The sequence below is a fragment of the Molossus molossus genome, unplaced genomic scaffold, assembly GCF_014108415.1.
Source record: "Molossus molossus isolate mMolMol1 unplaced genomic scaffold, mMolMol1.p scaffold_m16_p_8, whole genome shotgun sequence".
NCBI classification, from domain to species: Eukaryota; Metazoa; Chordata; class Mammalia; order Chiroptera; family Molossidae; genus Molossus; species Molossus molossus.
In genome coordinates, this window is record NW_023425402.1 from 35,246,880 (window position 1) to 35,266,755 (window position 19,876).

The 19,876-nt window shown below is 33.4% G+C and overlaps 1 protein-coding gene across 6 annotated transcripts in view; it reads left to right on the top strand.

The window, feature by feature from the left end:
* FAM135A (family with sequence similarity 135 member A) overlaps positions 1-19,876 on the top strand; it is a 111,435-nt gene that overhangs the window by 46,377 nt on the left and 45,182 nt on the right. For 2 of the 6 annotated variants that reach the window (XM_036248754.1, XM_036248757.1), the window contains exons 5-10: positions 1,384-1,523; positions 1,629-1,699; positions 3,324-3,497; positions 6,554-6,680; positions 7,359-7,512; positions 11,982-12,059. In XM_036248754.1, coding sequence (XP_036104647.1) covers positions 1,384-1,523; positions 1,629-1,699; positions 3,324-3,497; positions 6,554-6,680; positions 7,359-7,512; positions 11,982-12,059 — 744 coding nt within the window. Of the gene's footprint in view, positions 1-1,383; positions 1,524-1,628; positions 1,700-3,323; positions 3,498-5,063; positions 5,209-6,553; positions 6,681-7,358; positions 7,513-11,981; positions 12,060-19,876 lie in introns of those variants that run through there. The other 4 variants (XM_036248755.1, XM_036248758.1, XM_036248753.1 and 1 more) reach the window with 3 other exon arrangements.

Below are 19,876 nucleotides of genomic sequence, written 5' to 3' on the forward strand. Positions count from 1 at the left end.
TTGATAGGTTAAGGACATGGTCTTCCATGTAATTGCTCTCACTTCAGACACCAGCTACAAGTTCAGGGGTCCACAAACTACCCTCACCTCTGACCAGCTGGCTACAAATTTGAGGTTCCTGTTACCCCTGCTGGTTTGTTAATTCTCTAGAATAAGTCACATAATTCAGGAAAGCATTGTGCATATCTTACAGTTTTATTATATAGCAAAAGGATAAAATTAGAGCCAGCCTAAAGAAGAAATACATAGGGCAGGGTCTGGGAGGATCACAGATTTGTGAGGCTTCTGTTATTTTCTACTCATGGAGTCAGGATGAGTTACGCTCCCAGAAAATTGATATGTGACAAAATCTAGTTTTGCCAACTATGGAAGCTCACCCAAGCCTTAATGTCAAAGTTTTTATTTGTTTTATTACACAGGCACACACATGACTCACTCTCCACACATGGCTCAGTCTCCAGCCCCTTTCCTTTCCCTAGAGGTGGGGTTTACATCATGTGGCTCAAAGCCCCAGCTTTAATCAGATGGTTGGTCTTACTGGTGTGGCCAGCTCCCATCCTGTATCTGCTTAGCATAAACTGCCTAGGGGCCCACCTTGAGTCACTTTGTTAACATAAACTGTCAGAGCCCACCCTGAATAACAGACACACTTGGGGGTCACTGGGAAATTCCAAAGATTTGGAGATCACCTTCTAGGAATCAGGGACAACAGCCAGCCACATTCTTTATTCCAAGGGTTTAGAGGTTACTTTCCAGCAACCAGGGCAAAAGCCATCCAAATTCTTTACTATGCGAGTTATGGAAAACTAAATTGCTTTCTTCTGTGATATACATATCAATTTTTTACTTTTAAAAGTATCTACTTTGGGATTTCCTTATTACCTTCTCAGATTAATATTAGTTGTACAACAACTTAATAATGGTGCCCTGGCCTGTTTTGTTTAGTAGTTAGAGCATCAGCCCTTGGACCAAAGAGTCCCAGGTTCAATTCCAGTCAAGGGCACATATCTCAGTTGCGGTTCAGTCCTAGCCCTGGTTGGGGTTGTATGGGAGGCAACCAATCAATATGTCTCTAGTTATATCAATGTTTCTCTCTCTCTCTCCCTCCCTGCCACTCTATCTGAAGATAAATGGAAAAATATCCTCGAGTGAGGATTTAAAAAAAAATTAATAATGATTATAATGTACTTATCTATTCATTTTTATCATAGAAATGAATAAATTTTCAGAAACATTCTAATACTAATATATAAAATGATATTGGCATTAGAGTAATATAATCAAACTTATAGTAATATAATCAAGCTTTCAAAGTAAAAGTTTCAATTTATTTGTAGTATATTTTGCCCTTTATCTGTCAATTACATATCTTATTTGTTTTAGGTATGACTTTAGCCTTTCCAGCTTCAGTTCATGATTCTCTGATTTGCAGTAAAACATTTCAAATTCTATATAAAAATGAGGAGGTTGTTTTAAATGATGTTATGATCTTCAAAGTTAAAATGTTGTTGGATGAAAAAAAGGTAAACATCTCTTCATATATATTTAGATAAATATTTTTTAAAGACTCAAGGTGTATTTCTAACTTTCTATAAATATTTAAAAAGTATCTCATAATTTCTCTTCAGATTGAAGAAACTCTTGAGGAAATTGGTTTTCTGTTATCCTTGGACCTACACTTTACAGATGGAGATTATTCGTAAGTCAGCTAACAGATAAATAAAACTCCGTAGTTATTCATGACTATTAGCTGTTAATATTAGAGTCCTCATTAACTTCTTGGAATTCAACCTTTCCCTAATGGTTAGGCCTACTCTTTTGTACCCATGTTGATTCCATGAGCTTCAGGTAGTGAAATCAGACAAGTTGAAGAAATATGAAACAATTTCCTAGGCTCTAGAAATTGTTCTGTTGATATATAATAGCACTGCCATGAGGCATTTAAATATAACTGAGCTCTTTACCACTTTATCACTAGCTAATATTTTTAGTGGCATGAGGGATGCCTTCTTTAGGTAGGACTTCTTTAATTGATATTCAGAGAGTTATCAAGACTAATAACTCTTACACTTAGCAGTTGTTTCTGGTTCCCCTGGAGGAAATTTTAGAACTGACTACCCTGAACTTACCCACACAACTGGACGTACAGTACAGTCATTGATTTTAGGGACAAACTATGCCTATATTTATTTAAGACAAGAATCAGAAATCCATTTAATAATTTTTGAAGGTTTTTTTTTTTTTAATTTCAAATGTACTTGTAGAAATATTTCTTGAGAATTGTATCTAAATTAAGATTGCATGTAGTGCCCTGGCCGGTTTGGCTCAGCACTTAGAGCATCTGCCTGTGGTCCAGAGAGACCTGGGTTCGGTTCCCATTAAGGGCGTGTACCTCGGTTGCAGTTTGTCCCTGGCCCTGGTTGGTTGTGTGGGTGGCAGCCACTCGATGTGTCCCTTTCATGTCAATGTTTCTCTCTCTCTCTCTCTCCTCCCACTCTATCTGAACAAAAAAATGGAAAAATGTCCTCGGGTGAGGGTTAAAAAAAAAAAGACTGCATGTAGTGATTAAGCAATCACATTACTGAAAAGACTACTTGAGATGTCCTCTTTGCTATCCTAAAGGAACAACTACTGCTCCTCTGTAACACTTGTGTTTATTACAGATAATTCTTTAAGGGATTCTATTTTAAAACCAAGTCAGAATTCTTTAAGTGGAATAAACTGAAATGAATAAGTAGTTTATTAGCTGTAGCTAGTTACAATGTGTGTATATATGGGTTAAAATAAATATGTGTGTATATATATTTTGGATATAATTTTCATAGAATTGTTTCAGATATTTTGTGTTTATATCTAAGGACAGACTAAATATCTATAATAAAATATCTACCAATGGTTAGCTTATCTTTAGGAAGCATTTAATAAAAATTTTGTACAGCAAAAATAATTATAAATATCTTTTAGGATTTATTTTGATCAGATTTTACCTATTGATACTACAACCTTATAATAAACAGTATTTCTATGGAAAAAAATTAGTATAAGATGAGATTAATTTCTAACATATCAAAAAAGGCTCACTTTATAAGGACATTAGTGAAAAAAATCCATATCATAGACTGATAGAAAATCTATACATATAATCTTATTGTTATATTATATATTGCTGTCTAATGCAAACATGATGCTTTAAAAATTATTCTCATTATCAGTTTTTAAAAAGTAATTAAATAACTAAATGTTTGAATAGTTTAACAATTTTACAGAATACTGGCCTTTATAAAATATTCTATACTTATATGCAAATATGTTGCTTTTTATAGGGCAGATGATCTGAATGCCTTGCAACTAATAAGTAGCCGAACATTGAAGCTGCACTTTAACCTCCATAGAGGCCTTCATCATCATGTTAATGTTATGTTTGATTATTTCCACCTTTCTGTTGTGTCTGTTACAGTCCATGCATCTTTGGTTGCACTACACCAGCCACTAATAAGGTAAATTTAACCAATACCCTGGTCTTTTATTAATGTAATGTCTTATATTTTTATAGTAAAACTTTGATAAAGGTAACTGAAATATTAAGGAATTTCTAATTCATAGTTATTTAATAAATACTTTTATTTTATACCAAATTAATAAAATTTAAGAACATGAAAACATCAGATTGATAACTTTATTATTATAGAAATAGGAAACAGTCATCAGATAAACTGACCAAGAAAAATAATGCAGTCTGGAAATAACCATACAGCATTGTTTAGCCTGAATCTATGTTTTTATGCAGTACTACTATACTGTAATTATTCATGCTCTGGCAAAGTATATTTATTTTTCTTAGTTGTGTGTGTGTGTGTGTTTGCCTCTTCTCTGAATGGACTAATTTTATTTTCTTAAATCTATTCTACACAGTAGTTCTTGTTTTCTAAGTCATTAACCAATTTTATACATCTTGACTAACCCTTTTAAAATTATTTGATGTATATCATTTCAGCTTAAAAATGCATAAAATTGTGAATCATAATAAATGCACTGGGATAATTATTTTTTCTGCCCACTTCCCTGAGGAGATGAATTTCTTTTTATTGATGTAAATACAATTCAAGCTCTAGTTTTTACAATAAAACATCATCCTTATGGTATAGGCAATTCAAGTACACTTTTCAAATCAGTAAATTAAATGAATAGACTCCAAATTGATTTGATTTTTGAACTGTCTACTTTATAATTTCTGACACAAATCTGATTTCAACAACTGATAATAGGGATGATGCTTAAAGGTTATGTTAAACTAATTTCTCAGAAAACTAAGTAGGTAATTTTGTAGAATTCTCAGGATTTATAGAAGACCAACACAATTTAACATATTGCCCACAAGTAAGAGCCTCCTGTGGCATATCTTTATGTTGTTTTAAAAACTGTAAGTAAGAACCTCTTTCATTGTGTTTTCCCGTGATCACTTTTAGAGCACAGGTCCAGGAAGAAATCTGTTCAATGACTTGCTTTGCCTTCCTTATTCTCTTGTAAGATTAGTTCTCTAATAAATAACTAGTGTTTTGCCATCTTTGTGTTACCTCCTAGGCCTTTGAGAATTTGTTCTCAGTCGCTATAACTTCTATAAATAGGACCATGTTCCTATTATATATTATTTTATCATAAACTTCTTTAAAAATTTTAGATGTTGATTGAATAAATTAATATGTAATGACATGACATGAATGAAACATTCCACACAAGAAAATATAACTTTGAAATAACTTGTATGTAATATTAGTCTTATATAAATTACATTAGGTTTTAGTGATAAAAGTTTGTGTGTTTATAAAATACATTCCTGTAGTTTTCTGTATCTCTTAATTTTGTATTTTCGATAAGAATCCTTAACTAAACTAAATCAACCATTCCTTTTTCTTTGTAGCATTGGCTTAATTTCTCTTCTGAAAAATGTACAGTTCATTGAGGTTAGCTCAGGTTATTAATGTTGCTGTCTAAGGCCCTGAATAGAGTAGTGATATTCATATCACTAATCCTAGTGAGTTAATATGCTTCCTCTTGTAATGCAGCAGTTTTTGCCAGAGACTAGTAGGAGAAAGGGACAGCTCATCTCCTAGAGACTGTTTGCTGGAAGGAGAAGACATTTTTGCCTCAGAATCAGAAACCAAGAGGATTGAGTGTTGGCTCTGGTTAGTGACTGGAAAAGAAAATGAGGTGCCTGCAACATCTGAGGTTCTGTTCTTTACCTAGTTGCCATGGGCCCTGATATACCCTCTCTTGCTGCTAGAATTTTGCCCTGAAAGAAGCAACATCTTTCCCTGCCTTTCTTTGCCTGTAAATGAGAGGTTGGAGAAGGGAAGCGAGGAAAGGGTAAGGGAAAGCTTTTTGCTGGTGGTGTGCTGGTAGAGGGGTCATGTTAAGGGTAACATTCCTCACTATTTATGCTTCGACGAGTTTTTCCTGAAGTTTCATTATAGGTGGGGTTTTTTTATCCTTTAAACAAAAGGAAAAGTTTTTAATTTACGGTATTATCCTTCCTTTAAAACAATTTCTATGATCAACCTAACTATAGCCATTAAATCAATTATATAAAGTAAGTGGGGTTAGGATTTTTTTCTTTGCTTGTTTTTTACATAACCTGTTTGTTATATTTGAATTCTTTTAAGTACAACTTTTATGACTCAATTCTGAAAAACAATTCGTAGCAAGTGGAATTTACCATTGACTTTCGACTCCTTTCTTTGCTGGGGATTTTGATTTTGCAGATGAAGCCTGCTCTCTGCTTATGGCAAAATTTGTTTACTTTCCTCTCTTTTCCCTTTTTCCACACTGCCACGTAGTCCAAATGCTTTGGCCTACTTATAATTAGCTAGTACTTTACCTCAAATAATATTGTGTATGATTTTTAAACTTTCAAACAGAATAGGCTTCTTATTCTATAGAATTTATGATATATTAAATGTAATGTTAATACTAACAACAGTAGTTCATATAATATGTGATTGAGATGCTGCCTTGACAAAGCACTTTTAAAGACTATCTTAATGGAGTTCATAGCCTTTTAGTGAAGAGAGAGAAAAATTTTTTTTTTTTTTAGAAATAGAGGCAACAAATAGATTTAGTAATTTTTCTTTTTCTACATTTAATGGGGAAGCTCTTTACTTCTCTACATAGTATCCATATTTGATTAAATGTTAACTATAAAATTGGTAACCAGTTCTGACAGATCAGTATTTCCAAATTAAAGCTTGACCCTCATTTGTCATTTAGCTACTCTGGATCCTGCCCTGTTTTATCTTTAGGATCCTTTCAGGCTCCCTGAAGCCCAGTTATAAAAAATAGGTATCTAATCTTAGTTTTTTCAATGTATATTCATTGTGTCTTTTCATAATAATTCAAATTTTTAAAGGAAAAATGACTTTTGAATTACTTTAGAAATCATAGTCTTGCAAAATCTCTGCTCTTTATTCTGTTCCTGTAAGACTTTCTTTTGTAAACATTTAACTTAACATACAAATAGGCTATCATGACCATAATAATGTCATACTTATTCCTCCAGCTTTCCTCGCCCTGTGAAGACGACTTGGTTAAATAGAAACACACCAGCACAAAACAGAGATTCTGTGATTCCAACTCTTGAAAGTGTGGTTTTTGGCATTAACTACACAAAACAGTTATCACCAGACGTAAGAATTGATATGTTTATAAATCCTTTCTTCCTTCTTATTTCAAATGAGATGTTTCTTTAATGTTTTATCTGTGAATGTGATATTTCTTTTACTAATGTTTTGAGCTCAACAAATTACAGACCTAATTAAATATGATCTTAACAAATTGGTTGGTTCTAGTTGTTTCTTTTGAAAACTTAACTGGATACTTCAAGATTTTACCAAATTTAATGGATAGAGATTCTTGACAATCAGTGCCTTTTTAAACTTGTTACTGGCACCTACCTCTTGTTCTTTTAACAGAAGTGGTAGAATCATTCCAGAGGCACCTGTGAAGAACAATTGCCAGAGTTGAGACCCAGCTTGCAGTAGTACAAGTACAGCCATTACTCCTCTGAAAGGAGAAGGGAATTATACTATAAAAGCAGAATGTCTGTCCCTCAGTCCAAATGTAAATTGAACCCCAATTTTTTAAAAATTACAATCTGCTTGTTTTAAAACTACACTGTAACTGAAATTACTAGAGTTGCATTTCATAGGTTTAAATTACTTCTATTAACAAGAGCAACTCCCTAAAATATTGCTGAATTTCTTATATGTTTTAGAATAACTGTAATTAGTAAATGCTTAGGGTTTGTAATATTTTTAGATTGTTGGTAACTAACACTCTATATTAAAAATCTATTCTTTGTTTAGGGTTGCAGCTTCATTATTGCAGACTCCTTCCTACATCATGCTTATCATTTTCATTATACGCTTTGTGCCACTTTGCTGCTGGCCTTCAAGGGATTACACAGCTACTTCATTACGGTAACAGAAGAGATTCCTTCTTGCCAGAAACTAGAACTAGGTATGTTAAAAGTTACCAGACCTGTCTTATGGTTCAAGTGATTCTCTTCATTCTCATATTGCTAGTTATCAGCTCTGACATAGTATTTCTATACTAAAACTATAATGTTTATGTGCTTCACTTTTACTTCTCTCAGTTCCATCTTTTCCCACCTTTGGTAATTACTTTCTGCAATTAAAAATTTTTTTATGATATTGAGAACTAACATGTTGGTGCTACATTTGAAGTGGATCTTTTGATAGATTTTTTTTATAAAAGCTTATGTGCATATAATACTACTCTTCAACTCTAACCAGAAAGCATACTGGAAAGCAAATCTAATTATCTGTAGAATCATGGTAAGATAAATTAAATCCATACTTCTAAATATTTAACAATCTAAGAAGTGTAGATACATAGGACATTTTTATATACATTTGGTTTTAAGTGATCTCAGATCTTATTTCTTTCATTTCACTTCAGTTTTAATCCAACAGTAATATCTGCATATATGTTTCAGTAGAGAATTAAAAAATTATATTGCCTTAATTTTGTATGTCATTTGTAGTTTGCAAAATTCTTTTACATATATAATATCACAAAAGACAAATTACTGGGATTAGCAAAAATAAGTTTTAATTTCAACTTTTAATGATAGTTATTTATAAGCTTCTATTTTAAAATATCAGGTAATAGCTCACAATAAAAAGAACATTTTAATGATCTCTTCAGAATAAATTATTTTTATTATATATTTGAATAAATCAGGAATTACTTTTTTTTAACCCTCACCCCAGGACATTTTTACATTTATCTTCAGATAGAGTGGGAGGGAGAGAGGGAGGAAAAGAGAGAGAAACATTAATGTGAGAGAGATACATCGACTGGTTACCACCCATACAACCCCAACCCGGCCAGGGACAAGCTGCAACCAAAGTATGTGCCCTTAGCAGGAACCGAACCCAGGACTCTCCGGTCCACGGGTTGATGCTCTAACCGCTGAGCAAAACCAGCCGGGGCTTACTTTTTAATTTTACTTATATTACTCAGTGTTCTTTGTTTATTTCTTTGTTCCCAAGAACCCAGTCTTTTAACAATATTGATGCACTTATAAATAGTCACTGTTACTGAAAATAATTCTTGGGTTTGAGACTAATTAGCCTGTTTTTATCATTGTCTATTTTGTGATACCAAAGAATTGTAAGAAAGTGTAATAATTTGTACCTTATTTAAACTTGGCTATGAGAAAAAGCTGGCTACTGTGCCATTCCCTATCAGCAACTACTCCAGAGGGTTTGATTAATTCCATTAGTTAGTTCAGTTCACATTTTTTTGACTTAAAAAGAAACAGATATCAATTAACTGTTTACAATATTTATTGCAAAAATCCCGGTGTTTACACAGATAAATAACCAGTAGGAAAGTGTATTTGTTCCTTTTTGCTCATGTGTTCTTCCTGAAGATAAAAATGGAAGTGTGGAAGCCTTTGGATTACTGTCCTCTGAAATATTCTTTTTCCTTGCTATTATTTCATGTACTTAGAATCCTACTGTTTCCCTTAGGAAAATCCTGTAGGAGACTACTGCCTAAAATGTAAACGTTTTAAAATGTTCTTTTTTTAGCCCTGGCCGGTTTGGCTCAGTGGTTGGAGTGTCGGCCTGCGGACCAGAGAGTCCTGGGTTCGGTTCCTGCTAGGGGCATGTACCAAAAAATAAAAGTAAAATGTTTTTTTTTAAATTGAAAGAATTTGTAGAATAGAATGATTTATCACTTATCCTCAATGGAAAAATTATAGTCCATATTTTTTTCCAATTTGTTTTTTTGGAACTCAGACACATTTTCCTAGGAGAATTATATAATAAATTTTTGTTAATTTAGATTTAATGGCCAGACTGCAAAATTATTAAACCATAATATTAATGAAGGACAGTACCACGTGCCTGAAAAGTAGTGATATAAAAAGTGGTGGTGTGAAACTTAGAAGCCATGTGTAATGATATTTCTATAAGAAAATGTGTTAATAGTTTTGATGTTGAATGCTATAGAATTCATGGAGGCATTAGCTTGTAGTGCTTAAGAGTGCATGTTTGGAGCCATTTCTGACACTAACTTTGAGACTGTATATGCAAAATGAATTTGTTAGAAAGATAGAGAGATTAAAGGGAACCAGATGTGGTGCATGAGCCTGGCAAGAAAGATGAGAACATCCAAAAGACAAAGGCTGTAAAGCAGCTCTAGGAGTAAGATTTCTTAATGGTATAATTCCCTTGGGCTTTTTACGAGGTAGATGCTGAGGAAAGAACAGGATCCCTGTCTTTTTTTTTTTTCTTTATTGATTTTACTGAGAGGAAGGGAGAGAGAGATAGAAACATCGATGAGAGAGAACATCGATTGGCTGCCTCCTGCATGCCCCCCACCAGGGATCCAGCCCACAACCTGGGCATGTGTCCTGACCAGGAATTGAACCCAGGACCTCTTGGTACATGGGTCAATCAATGCTCAACTGCTGAGCCACACCAGCCAGACCAGAGTCTCTGTCTTTAAAGAGCTTTGACTTCTCCCCTTCCCTTAAGGAATCAGTTTAGCATGGGGATGGACGAGAGAAACTCACTCGAAAGATGGGGTTTTAATGTAGAAAGTCATATATTAGATGAGCCTACATATGCTTGTATAAGGAAGATGTCTGTCAGCATTTACTATTCAAATAGATTTATATTAGCTAATGAAAAAAATACATGAACCATATTTTAACTTAAAAATTTTTTCTCTCTAAAAAGAAGTAATGTTTAAAGAAAAGCATCTCTTTTCAAAGGCAATGGTTTACTTACTTCAGATAGCTTAGACAGTGTATAAAACTTAATTTTCTCTCAGTTAAGGATTGCTTTTTTTTGTCATATATATTACTTTGGGGTTCTAGATGTAGAAAATTTCATAATTAAAAGAGCCCTTTAATTTAATTTCAGTAGTTCATTTACTAAATGAATATCAACTTTATTCCAAATTATCTGAATAATATATTTTATCAAAAAGTAAAATTCTAGTCTAGCCAGTTTGGCTCAGCGGTTCTAGCATCGGCCCTCGGAACAGAGACCCAGGTTCGATTTCCGCTAAGGGCATGTACCTTGGTTGCAGTTTGTTTCTGGCCCCAGTTAGAGTCGCGTGGGTGGCAGCCAGTCGATGTGTCTCTCTCACATGGATGTTTCTCTCTCTCTCTTCCTCCCTCTCTCTCTCCCGCTCTATCTGAAGATAAATGTAAAAATGTCCTCGGGTGAGGATAAAAAATAAAATAAAATTCTAAAGCAAACCTGGACTTTAATTTTAATAAGTAAATAATAGTGATGGAGTAAAATTATTAGTACCTTCTTCACAGTATTTACTCAAAATATATCTGTTGAATGAGTGAATGAATGCCTAAAACAGCACAATACAGTTTTTATTGTTACTTGAAATATATAGGCATCAACATATAACTTATAACAGTTTCCTAGAGATTTTTAAAATAAAGTCTCATCGTCAGTAAATATTTATTGGTAATACTTTGTGTTATGCTTAAACTTTTCATTACTGTTTGTATTTTATTTTCTATTTATTTCAACTTAGTTTATTCTTTAAAACATCTTCTAGGAGACCCTCTAAAAATACTACCAGATATTCAAAATAAAACTGCATATTCTTAGCTATTGATAATATTGTTTATTTTTATTTTAGTAAAATTAAATTGTAGGCACTAGATAATACTTCCATAAAACACCATTGACTAAACATCATTATATTCACTAGTTTTAATAAGTGGACTTAAAGTAGTTCTTAAAGTACTTAAAGTAGTTCTTGATTAAAAGATGTATTTTATTTCCTTCTACTCTTTAGCATTTTTCTTGAGTTTTCGAGTAAATATATATTTAAAAGCCTTCAACTCCACCATGCTTTGATAAATGTATCTAAACTTGACTCCATCTTTTAAAATACACCTTGAATTCCTTTCTGCTTTTGCCTTTTTATTTTCTCCTAAATGAATGATGTACATTTTTTTTTTTCTGACATATAGTTAAATGTTGGATTGGTGCAAGGAGCCCTTACTGAAAATGGGAGTCACAAGTTCTGGAATCTAAGCTTTGGCAAGTGTTAGAACCTTTCTGGGCCCCAGTATCTACACTTGTAAAAGCAAGGGTTTGACTTAGCTGATCTCTGAGATCACTGCCAACTCTAAAATTCTGAGTCCGAGAAATTAAAACATGAAAATATGGATTATGAAATATTGAGTGGTGCATACATTTAAATAGAAAAGAGAAGAAAGTAATATAAACCTGAATGTACATCATTTGTAATTCTAATAAGCTAATTAACTAACTCGAAGATTCTGCTTTAGTGTTCTAATCTAATAGCACTATCAGATCAATACTAAGTCTATTAATAAAAACTTGGAAAATTCTAATAAATATTGTTGTAAAAGGAGTATAGTAACTAGTGCTGTGTACAATCCTTATAACTAGCCAAGGCCAACATGCAGGTCCTTTATGAGCGCCTTCTCAGAAGAAAACATCCACGAACCCAGAAAGACACCTATCTAGGTATGTTTACAAATAGGTTAAGTAAATAATCCCTTTTAATTTGTATGAAATTTTGCTTTAAATTAGTGTTAAATTTTATAAATATGTATTTATTAATATATGTTTCTACCACCTTTATTTAAGAACTTTTAGAATTTGGTTTGTAGATGAGCTTTTGTTAATTTCTTAATTTGTAGTATTGAAGTTTTTATGTGAAACTAGAAATGGTAAATGCAAATATTTCTTTGCTTTTTCCATATTCTTTTCAGAGTTCCCACAAACAGCATATTTTGGCGACCATGTTTATTGCCAGAATTTGTTGGTTTAATGATACTGTCTTACATGATCTTTGAGTAGGGCTAATGATAATGAAATGTAGTTTAAAAACTGAAGCTCATTTCATGCATTACAGAAATAAAGAATAAAAACGTCTTCAGTTATCTAGTTTTGTTTTTTTGTGTCAATATACATTTATTTTTTATTCTAAATTTAAAAAGCAAAGTAGTATCCATCACCATTATCCTGATGTGTTAATATATTGTAAAGGAAATATTTTAATCTCATTACATTATTGATGTATTTCCCTATATATTTTAGACTTTTGTCTAAAATTTAATTTACTACCTTTGTGTAAGTATATTGAAAGTTTTTATTTTGCATTGGCTAGACCATCATAATTATATTTTTTTAAAGTTATGAAAGACTATAAGAATAAAATAAAATAAAAGTCTCAAAAATAAATGGTTTAACTAGAAAATATATATACTTCTCATTTTTAAACTATTGTATTATAAGCCAATTAATTTACTTCTAAATAATTTTACAAAATGCTGCTTCTATAATAAGGCCTATATAAAGAAGGGCCCAATTTTTAGTTGGATGGGAAAAGACTTGATTCAAAACTAAAGTGTAATGAATTGTTATACTTTTATTAAGTAACACTTCTATTAAGATATCTTTAATTCTTAATAGCTAGCATATCTTGGCATTTTCTGAGCTATGTTATAAATATCTGTTGAATGAATAAATAGATGAATCAACGAATGGATTTACAAAATAAGACACATTTTACCCTTTGACCTAGCACCCCACTTTTGTTAACCTATATTATAAAACTAAGAGTACTGGTATGTAAAGATATATGTACAAATATGTTTATTGCAATATTGTTCTTAGTGTTAAAACACTGAAAACAAAGATAAATGTCCATCATTTGGCAAAGAGTGGAATATAGACGAAATTATGAGGTACTCACACCAAGGAATAATATACAGCCATTTTAAAAAAATGGTTTAGGGTATATACCAGATTTTCATGGAGTAGTGCTGAGAGAAAAAGGTAAATTGCAGAAAGTGTGTAAAATATTATTTCATTTTTGTAAGTGACTCTAAAACTCATATATGTTTATGTATATATATTTGAAGAATATGGAAGGGTATGTTCTAGACTAGACTGTAATCTTGGATTACCAGGAGGAGCTAAAATAAAGATTTTATGTAAGATAATAGTCACATTTATACATTTCTACAAAATTGTATGCATATATGTCATGCTAAGAACAAAAATTAACCCTGGCCGGTTTGGCTCAGAGGTTAGAGCATCGGCCCACGGACCAGAGAGGCCCGGATTTCCCACTTAAGGGCACATACCTTGGTTGCAATTTGTGCGCGGCCTCAGTTGGGGTCATGTTTGTGGCAACCACTCAATGTGTCTCTCTTCCTCCCTCCCGCTCATTCTGAAGATAAATGCAAAAATGTCCTCGGCTGAGGATGAAAAAAAAAAAGAACAAAAATTAATTAAAATGGAATTTTAAACTCAGTTAACACTCCTAAATGATTTTGAAATCATTAGAACTCAAAGATTTTGAGATTAAGTTTTGCTTTTAAACATTCTTTAAGATACTGTTTACATTGAAGTACCTTTCAATAGCCATAATGCAGCTGAACCAGTTCATGCATTTAGATCTTGTATGTAAAAATTTTTTTAATGTATCAAAACATTAAAGTTTTTTATTTTTTTGAAAGTCATAGGTAGGATACGTAACTACTAAAACTTAACTTTTTCTTCCAACACAGGAAAAGATCATGAGTAATATGAAAACGTTGACATATTAACGTTATTTTAATACAGGATTTCCTGCTGATTTTTTTTTTTTTTTAAACTTAATAATAGAAGCCACTGGTTTATCTGACAATGAAATGATTTGTGAAATCTTAGCAGATTTCTTTTTTTTAAATTAATTAATTTATTTTTGTTACAGATGTTTCTCCTTTTTCTCCCACTGAATCCCCCTCTCCCCGCCCTGTCCCCAGTTTTATTGTCCATGTCATTTGTTCGTGCATACATGCTTATAAGTTCTGTGGTTCTTATCTCCCCCACCACCCCCTATTCTGGGGATTGTCAGTCTGTACCCCACTTCCATGTCTCTGGTACTACTTCATTCCTCAGACTGTTATGTTCATTATATTCCACAAATAAGTGAGATCATATGATACTTGTCTTTCTCTGTTTGGCTTATTTTGCTTAGCATAATACTTTCCAGGTCCCTTCATGTCATCTCAAAGGATAAGAGATCTTTCTTTCTTACAGCTGCATAGTACTCCATTGTGTATATGTACCAAAGCTTTTTTATCCATTCGTCTACTGATGGACACTTGGGCTGTTTCCAGATCTTAGCTATTGTAAATAGTGCAGCTACGAACATGGGGGTACATATATTCTTTCCGATTGGTGTTTCAGGCTTCTTAGGGTATATTCCTAGAAGTGGGATCACTGGGTCAAATGGCAGTTCAATTTTTAATGTTTTGAGGTAACACCATATTGTTTTCCATAGTGTCTGCACCAGTATGCATTTCCACCAGCAGTGTACTAGAGTCCCCTTTTCTCCACACCCTCGACAACACTTGTTTGATGATTTGTTGATGGCAGCCATTCTGACAGGTGTGAGGTGATACCTCATTGTTGTTTTAATTTGCATCTCTCTGATGATTAGCGATGTTGAGCATTTCTTCATATGTCCTGTTCAGAGAGGTGTCTATTTAGTTCCTCTGCCCATTTTTTAATTGGGTTCTTTGTCTTCTTTTCATTGAGTTGTATGAGCACTCTATATATATTGGAAATTAACCCCTTATCTGATATATCATTGGCGTTTATGCTCTCCCATACAGTGGGTTGCCTTTCCATTTTGATGATTGTATCTTTTGCTGTACAGAAGCTTTTGAGTTTGATGTAGTATCATGTGTTCATTTTCTCCTCTGCCTTAGGTGATGTATCAGTGAAAATTCTGCTGCATATGATGTCTGAAATTTTGTTGCCCGCATTTTCTTGTAGGATTTTTATGGATTCATGAGTCACATTTAAGTCTTTTATCCATTTTGAGTTTATTCTTGTGTATGGTGTATGTAAGTTGATAGTCTAGTTTCATTTTTTTTTTTTTTTTGCATTTAGATGTCCAATTTTCCCAACACCATTTATTAAAGAAGCTGTCTTTACTCCACTGTATGCTCTTGCCAACTTTGTCAAATATTAATTGAGCATATTGCCTTGGGTCTGTTCCTGGGTTCTCTTTTCTGTTCCACTCACCTTTCTGCCTTTTCTTGTGCCAGTACCAGGCTGTTTTGATTACACTGGCTTTGTAGTATAACCTGAAATATGGTAATGTGATCCTTCCAACTTTGTTCTTCATTTTCATGATTGCTGTGGCTATACGAGGTCTTTTTTGGTTCCATATGAACCTTGGAAGTATTTGTTCTAGTTCTGTGAAGTATGTCATTGGTATTTTTATGGGGATTGCATTGAATCTATAGATTGCTTTGGGTAGTATGGATATTTTAATGATGTTAATTCTTCCAATCCATGAACAGGTATGTGCTTCCACTTTTTTATATCTTCCTCTATTCCTTTTTTCAATGAACTGTAGTTTTCTGCGAATAGGTCCTTTATTTCTTTGGTTAAGTTTATTCCTAGGTATCTTAATTTTTTTGCTGCAATGGTAAATGGGATTTTTTTTTAGTTTCTCTTTCTACACATTCATCATTGGTGTATAAGAATGCCATCAATTTCTTGACGTTAATTTCGTATCCTGCTACTTTGCCAAATTCATTTATTAAGTCTAGTAAATTTTTTATGGAGTCTTTGGGGTTTTCTACGTATAGTATCATGTCATCTGCAAATAATGACAGTTTCACTTCCTCCTTTCCAATTTGGATTCCTTTTATTTTTTCTTCCTGCCTGATTGCTGTGGCTAAGACTTCCAGTCCTCTGTTAAATAAGAGTGGCGAAAGTCGGCATCCTTGTTTTATTCCTGTTCTTAAAGGAAATGCTTTTAATTTTTTCCCATTAAGTATGATGTTGGCTGTAGGTCTTTCATATGTGGCCTTTATTATGTTGAGATATGATCCCTCTATTTCCAGATTGCTGAGCGTTTTTATCAGAAATGGGTGCTGGACTTTGTCAAATGCTTTTCCAGCGTCTATTGATATGATCATATGATTTTTATCTTTCATTTTGTTTATGTGGTGTATCAGATTTATTGATTTTTGTTGTAACAGCCTTGCATCCCTGGGATGAATCCCACTTGGTCATGGTGAATAATTTCTTTGATGTATTGCTGGATTCGATTTGCTAGTATTTTGTTCAGGATTTTGGCATCTATGTTCATCAGGGACATTGGCCTGTAGTTTTCTTTCTTTGTAGTGTCTTTTTCCGGTTTTGGAATTAGAATTATGCTGGCCTCATAAAACGAGTTTGGAAGTGTACCTTCTTCTTGAATTTTTTGAAATAGTTTGAGGAGAATGGGTTTAGTTCTTCTTTGAATGTTCGGTAAAACTCCCCCGCAAAGCCGTCCAGGCCTGGGCCTTTGTTTGCTGAGAGAGTCTTGATTACATCTTCAATTTCTTCTGTTGTTATTGGTCTGTTCAAGTTTTCTATCTCTTCCCGGTTCAGTTTTGGGAGAGTATGTGTTTCTTGATATTTGTCCATTTGACTTAGATTGTCGAATTTGTTGCCATATGATTATTCATTATATCTATTAACAATCCTTTATATTTCTGTGCTGTCAGTCATTCTCCTCTTTCATTTCTGATTTTGTGTATTTGGGTTCTCTCTCTTTGTTTCTTGGTGAGTCTAGCTAAGTGTCCATCAATGTTGTTTATCTTTTCAAAGAACCAGCTCTTTGTTTTTGGTCTCCATGTCATTTATTTCTGCTCTGATCTTTACCATTTCCTTCCTTCCACTTGCTCTGGGGTTTTCTTTTTGTTTGCCTTCTAGTTCTTTAAGTTGTGAGGTTAGATAGTCTATTAGAAATTTTTCTTGCTTCTTGAGTTAGGCCTCTAATGCTATGAACTTCTCTCTCAGAACTGCTTTCGCTGCATCCCATAGATTTTGTGTTGTTGTGTGTTCATTTTCATTGGTTTCCAGGAAGTTTTTAATTTCTTTCTTTATCTCCATGGTAACCCATTCATTGTTTAATGACATGTTATTTAGCCTCCATGTTTTCAAATGTCTTTGCATGTTCTTGTTGGAATTGATTTCTAGTTGCATGCCATTGTGATCTGAGAAGATGCTTGATATGATTTCAATCTTCTTGAACTTGTAGAGACTTAGTTTGTGCCCTAACATGTGACCTGTCTTTGAGAATGTCCCATGTGCACTTGAGAAGAATGTGAGTTCTGCAGTTTTGGGGTATAATTCTCTGTAGATATCTGTTAAATCTATTTGATGTAACGCTTCATTTAGAGTTTGTGTTTCCTTGTTAATTTTTTGTCTAGAAGATCTATTCAGTGATGTCAGCAGGGTATTGAAGTCCCCTGCTATGATTGTATTGTTGTTTATTTCTCCTTTGAAGTCCTCCAGAAGATTTTTAATATATGTTGGTGCTCCCATATTGGGTGCATATATGTTTACCAAGGTTATATCTTCCTTTTGGATAAATCCTTTCAATTATGTAATGGCCTACTTTGTCTCTAGTTATGGCCTTCATTTTGAAATCTATTTTATCAGATATGAGTATTGCTGCCCCAGCTTTCTTTTGTTTTTTGTTTGATTGAAAGATTTTTTTCCATCCCTTCACTTTGAACCTATGTAAGTCTTCTGTTGTGAGGTGGGTCTCTTGTAAACAACATATATATAAGTCATGCTTTCTTATCCATTCAGCTACTCTGTGTCTTTTTATGGGAGCATTCAAACCATTCCCATTTAATTGATATGTACTTATTTACTGCCATTTTTGTTTAGTGTGGTTCTATTTTTCTTCCTATTTCTACTACGAATTACAGCAGCCTTTTAGCATATCTTGCAGGCCTGGTTTGGTGTTAATATATTCCCTTAGCCTTTTTTTGTCTGGAAAGCTCTTTTTTTGACCTTCTATTTTGAATGATAGCCTTGCTGGATAGAGTAGTCTTGGATTCAGATCCTTGTTTTTTGATTACTTCATGCCACTTCCTTCTGGCCTGTCGTGTTTCTGTTGAGAAGTCAGCTGAGAGCCTTATGGGGTTTCCTTTGTAGGCAACCTGTTGCTTATTTCTTGCTGCCTTTAGGATTCTCTTTGTCATTAATTTTTAGCATTTTAATTACTATGTGTCCTGGTGTGGGCCTGTTTGGGTTCTTCTTATTGGGGCTCTCTGTGCTTCTTGAACTTGAATGCCTTCTTCCTTCACCAAGTTAGGAAAGTTTTCTGTCACTGTTTCTTCAAATATATTCTCTAACCCTTACCCATTTCATTTTCTTCCTCTTTGGGAATTCCTATGATGCTAATGTTATTACATTTCCGGTTTACTCCACAGTTCTCTTAAGCTATCTTCCTGCTTTTTTTTTTTTTTAATTCTCACCCGAGGACATTTTTCTGTATTTTTGTTCAGATAGAGTGGGGGGGGGGGAGAGAGAGAGAGAAAGAAAGAAAGAAAGAAACATCGACGTGAAAGGGACACACCGAGTGTTTGCCACCCGCACAACCCAACCAGGGCCAGGGACAAACCGCAACCTGGGCACACGCCCTTAGCGGGAACCGAACCCGCGTCTCTCTGGACCGCCGGCCGTCGCTCTAACCGCTGAGCCAAACCGGCCAGGGCTCTTCCTGTTTTTTTAATTGTTTTTTTCTTTTGGTTTTATGATTGGTTGATTTTTTTCTACCCTGTCTTCTAATTCACTGATCCAGTCCTCAGCTTCCTCTACTCTTTGCAGCTTTCTTTAGCTATCAATGTGTTGACCTAATTTGTGATCTCGTTCTTGGTATATTTTAATAACTAAATATAATTTTTTTATTATTTTGTGAATTACAAAATTTATGTGTTCTACTGGTTTTTATTAATAGAATTTCTGTTCACTTCATAGTTAGGTTGTATTTAGCACATATTATAATTGCTATTTTATCAAATTTAAATGTTTATCACTCTTTTTATCAAGTAGTAAATATTCAGTCAGCCTTATGAGATATTGAGTTGGTGAGTGAATTCAAGGATGTCATAGAAAATATTCTTGCCTTTGTGTGAAAATAGTCAATTAAACTCTGAGCAACAAGATTATAGAATTTTGTGTGATCACAACTATGCTATTATAGTTCTCTCATTTTGGTTTGATTTCTGATTTAAAATGAAGTATATCTAAATATGGTATTTCAGACTTTAAGGAATTTTTTTTTTTCTAAAAAAAAACCTAATACATGTGTCTATTCTGTTAGTTTCTGTATTCCCTTGTAAATTTTACCATTTTAATTGCAAATTAATGTGTTCATCCCTTTTATAGATGATTGTATGGAAAAATTTTACCTCACTGTTAGACTTAGAGAAAACTGAATATTAAACTAAATTAGATAGAAACTTACTTTTTATTGGAGAGGATTT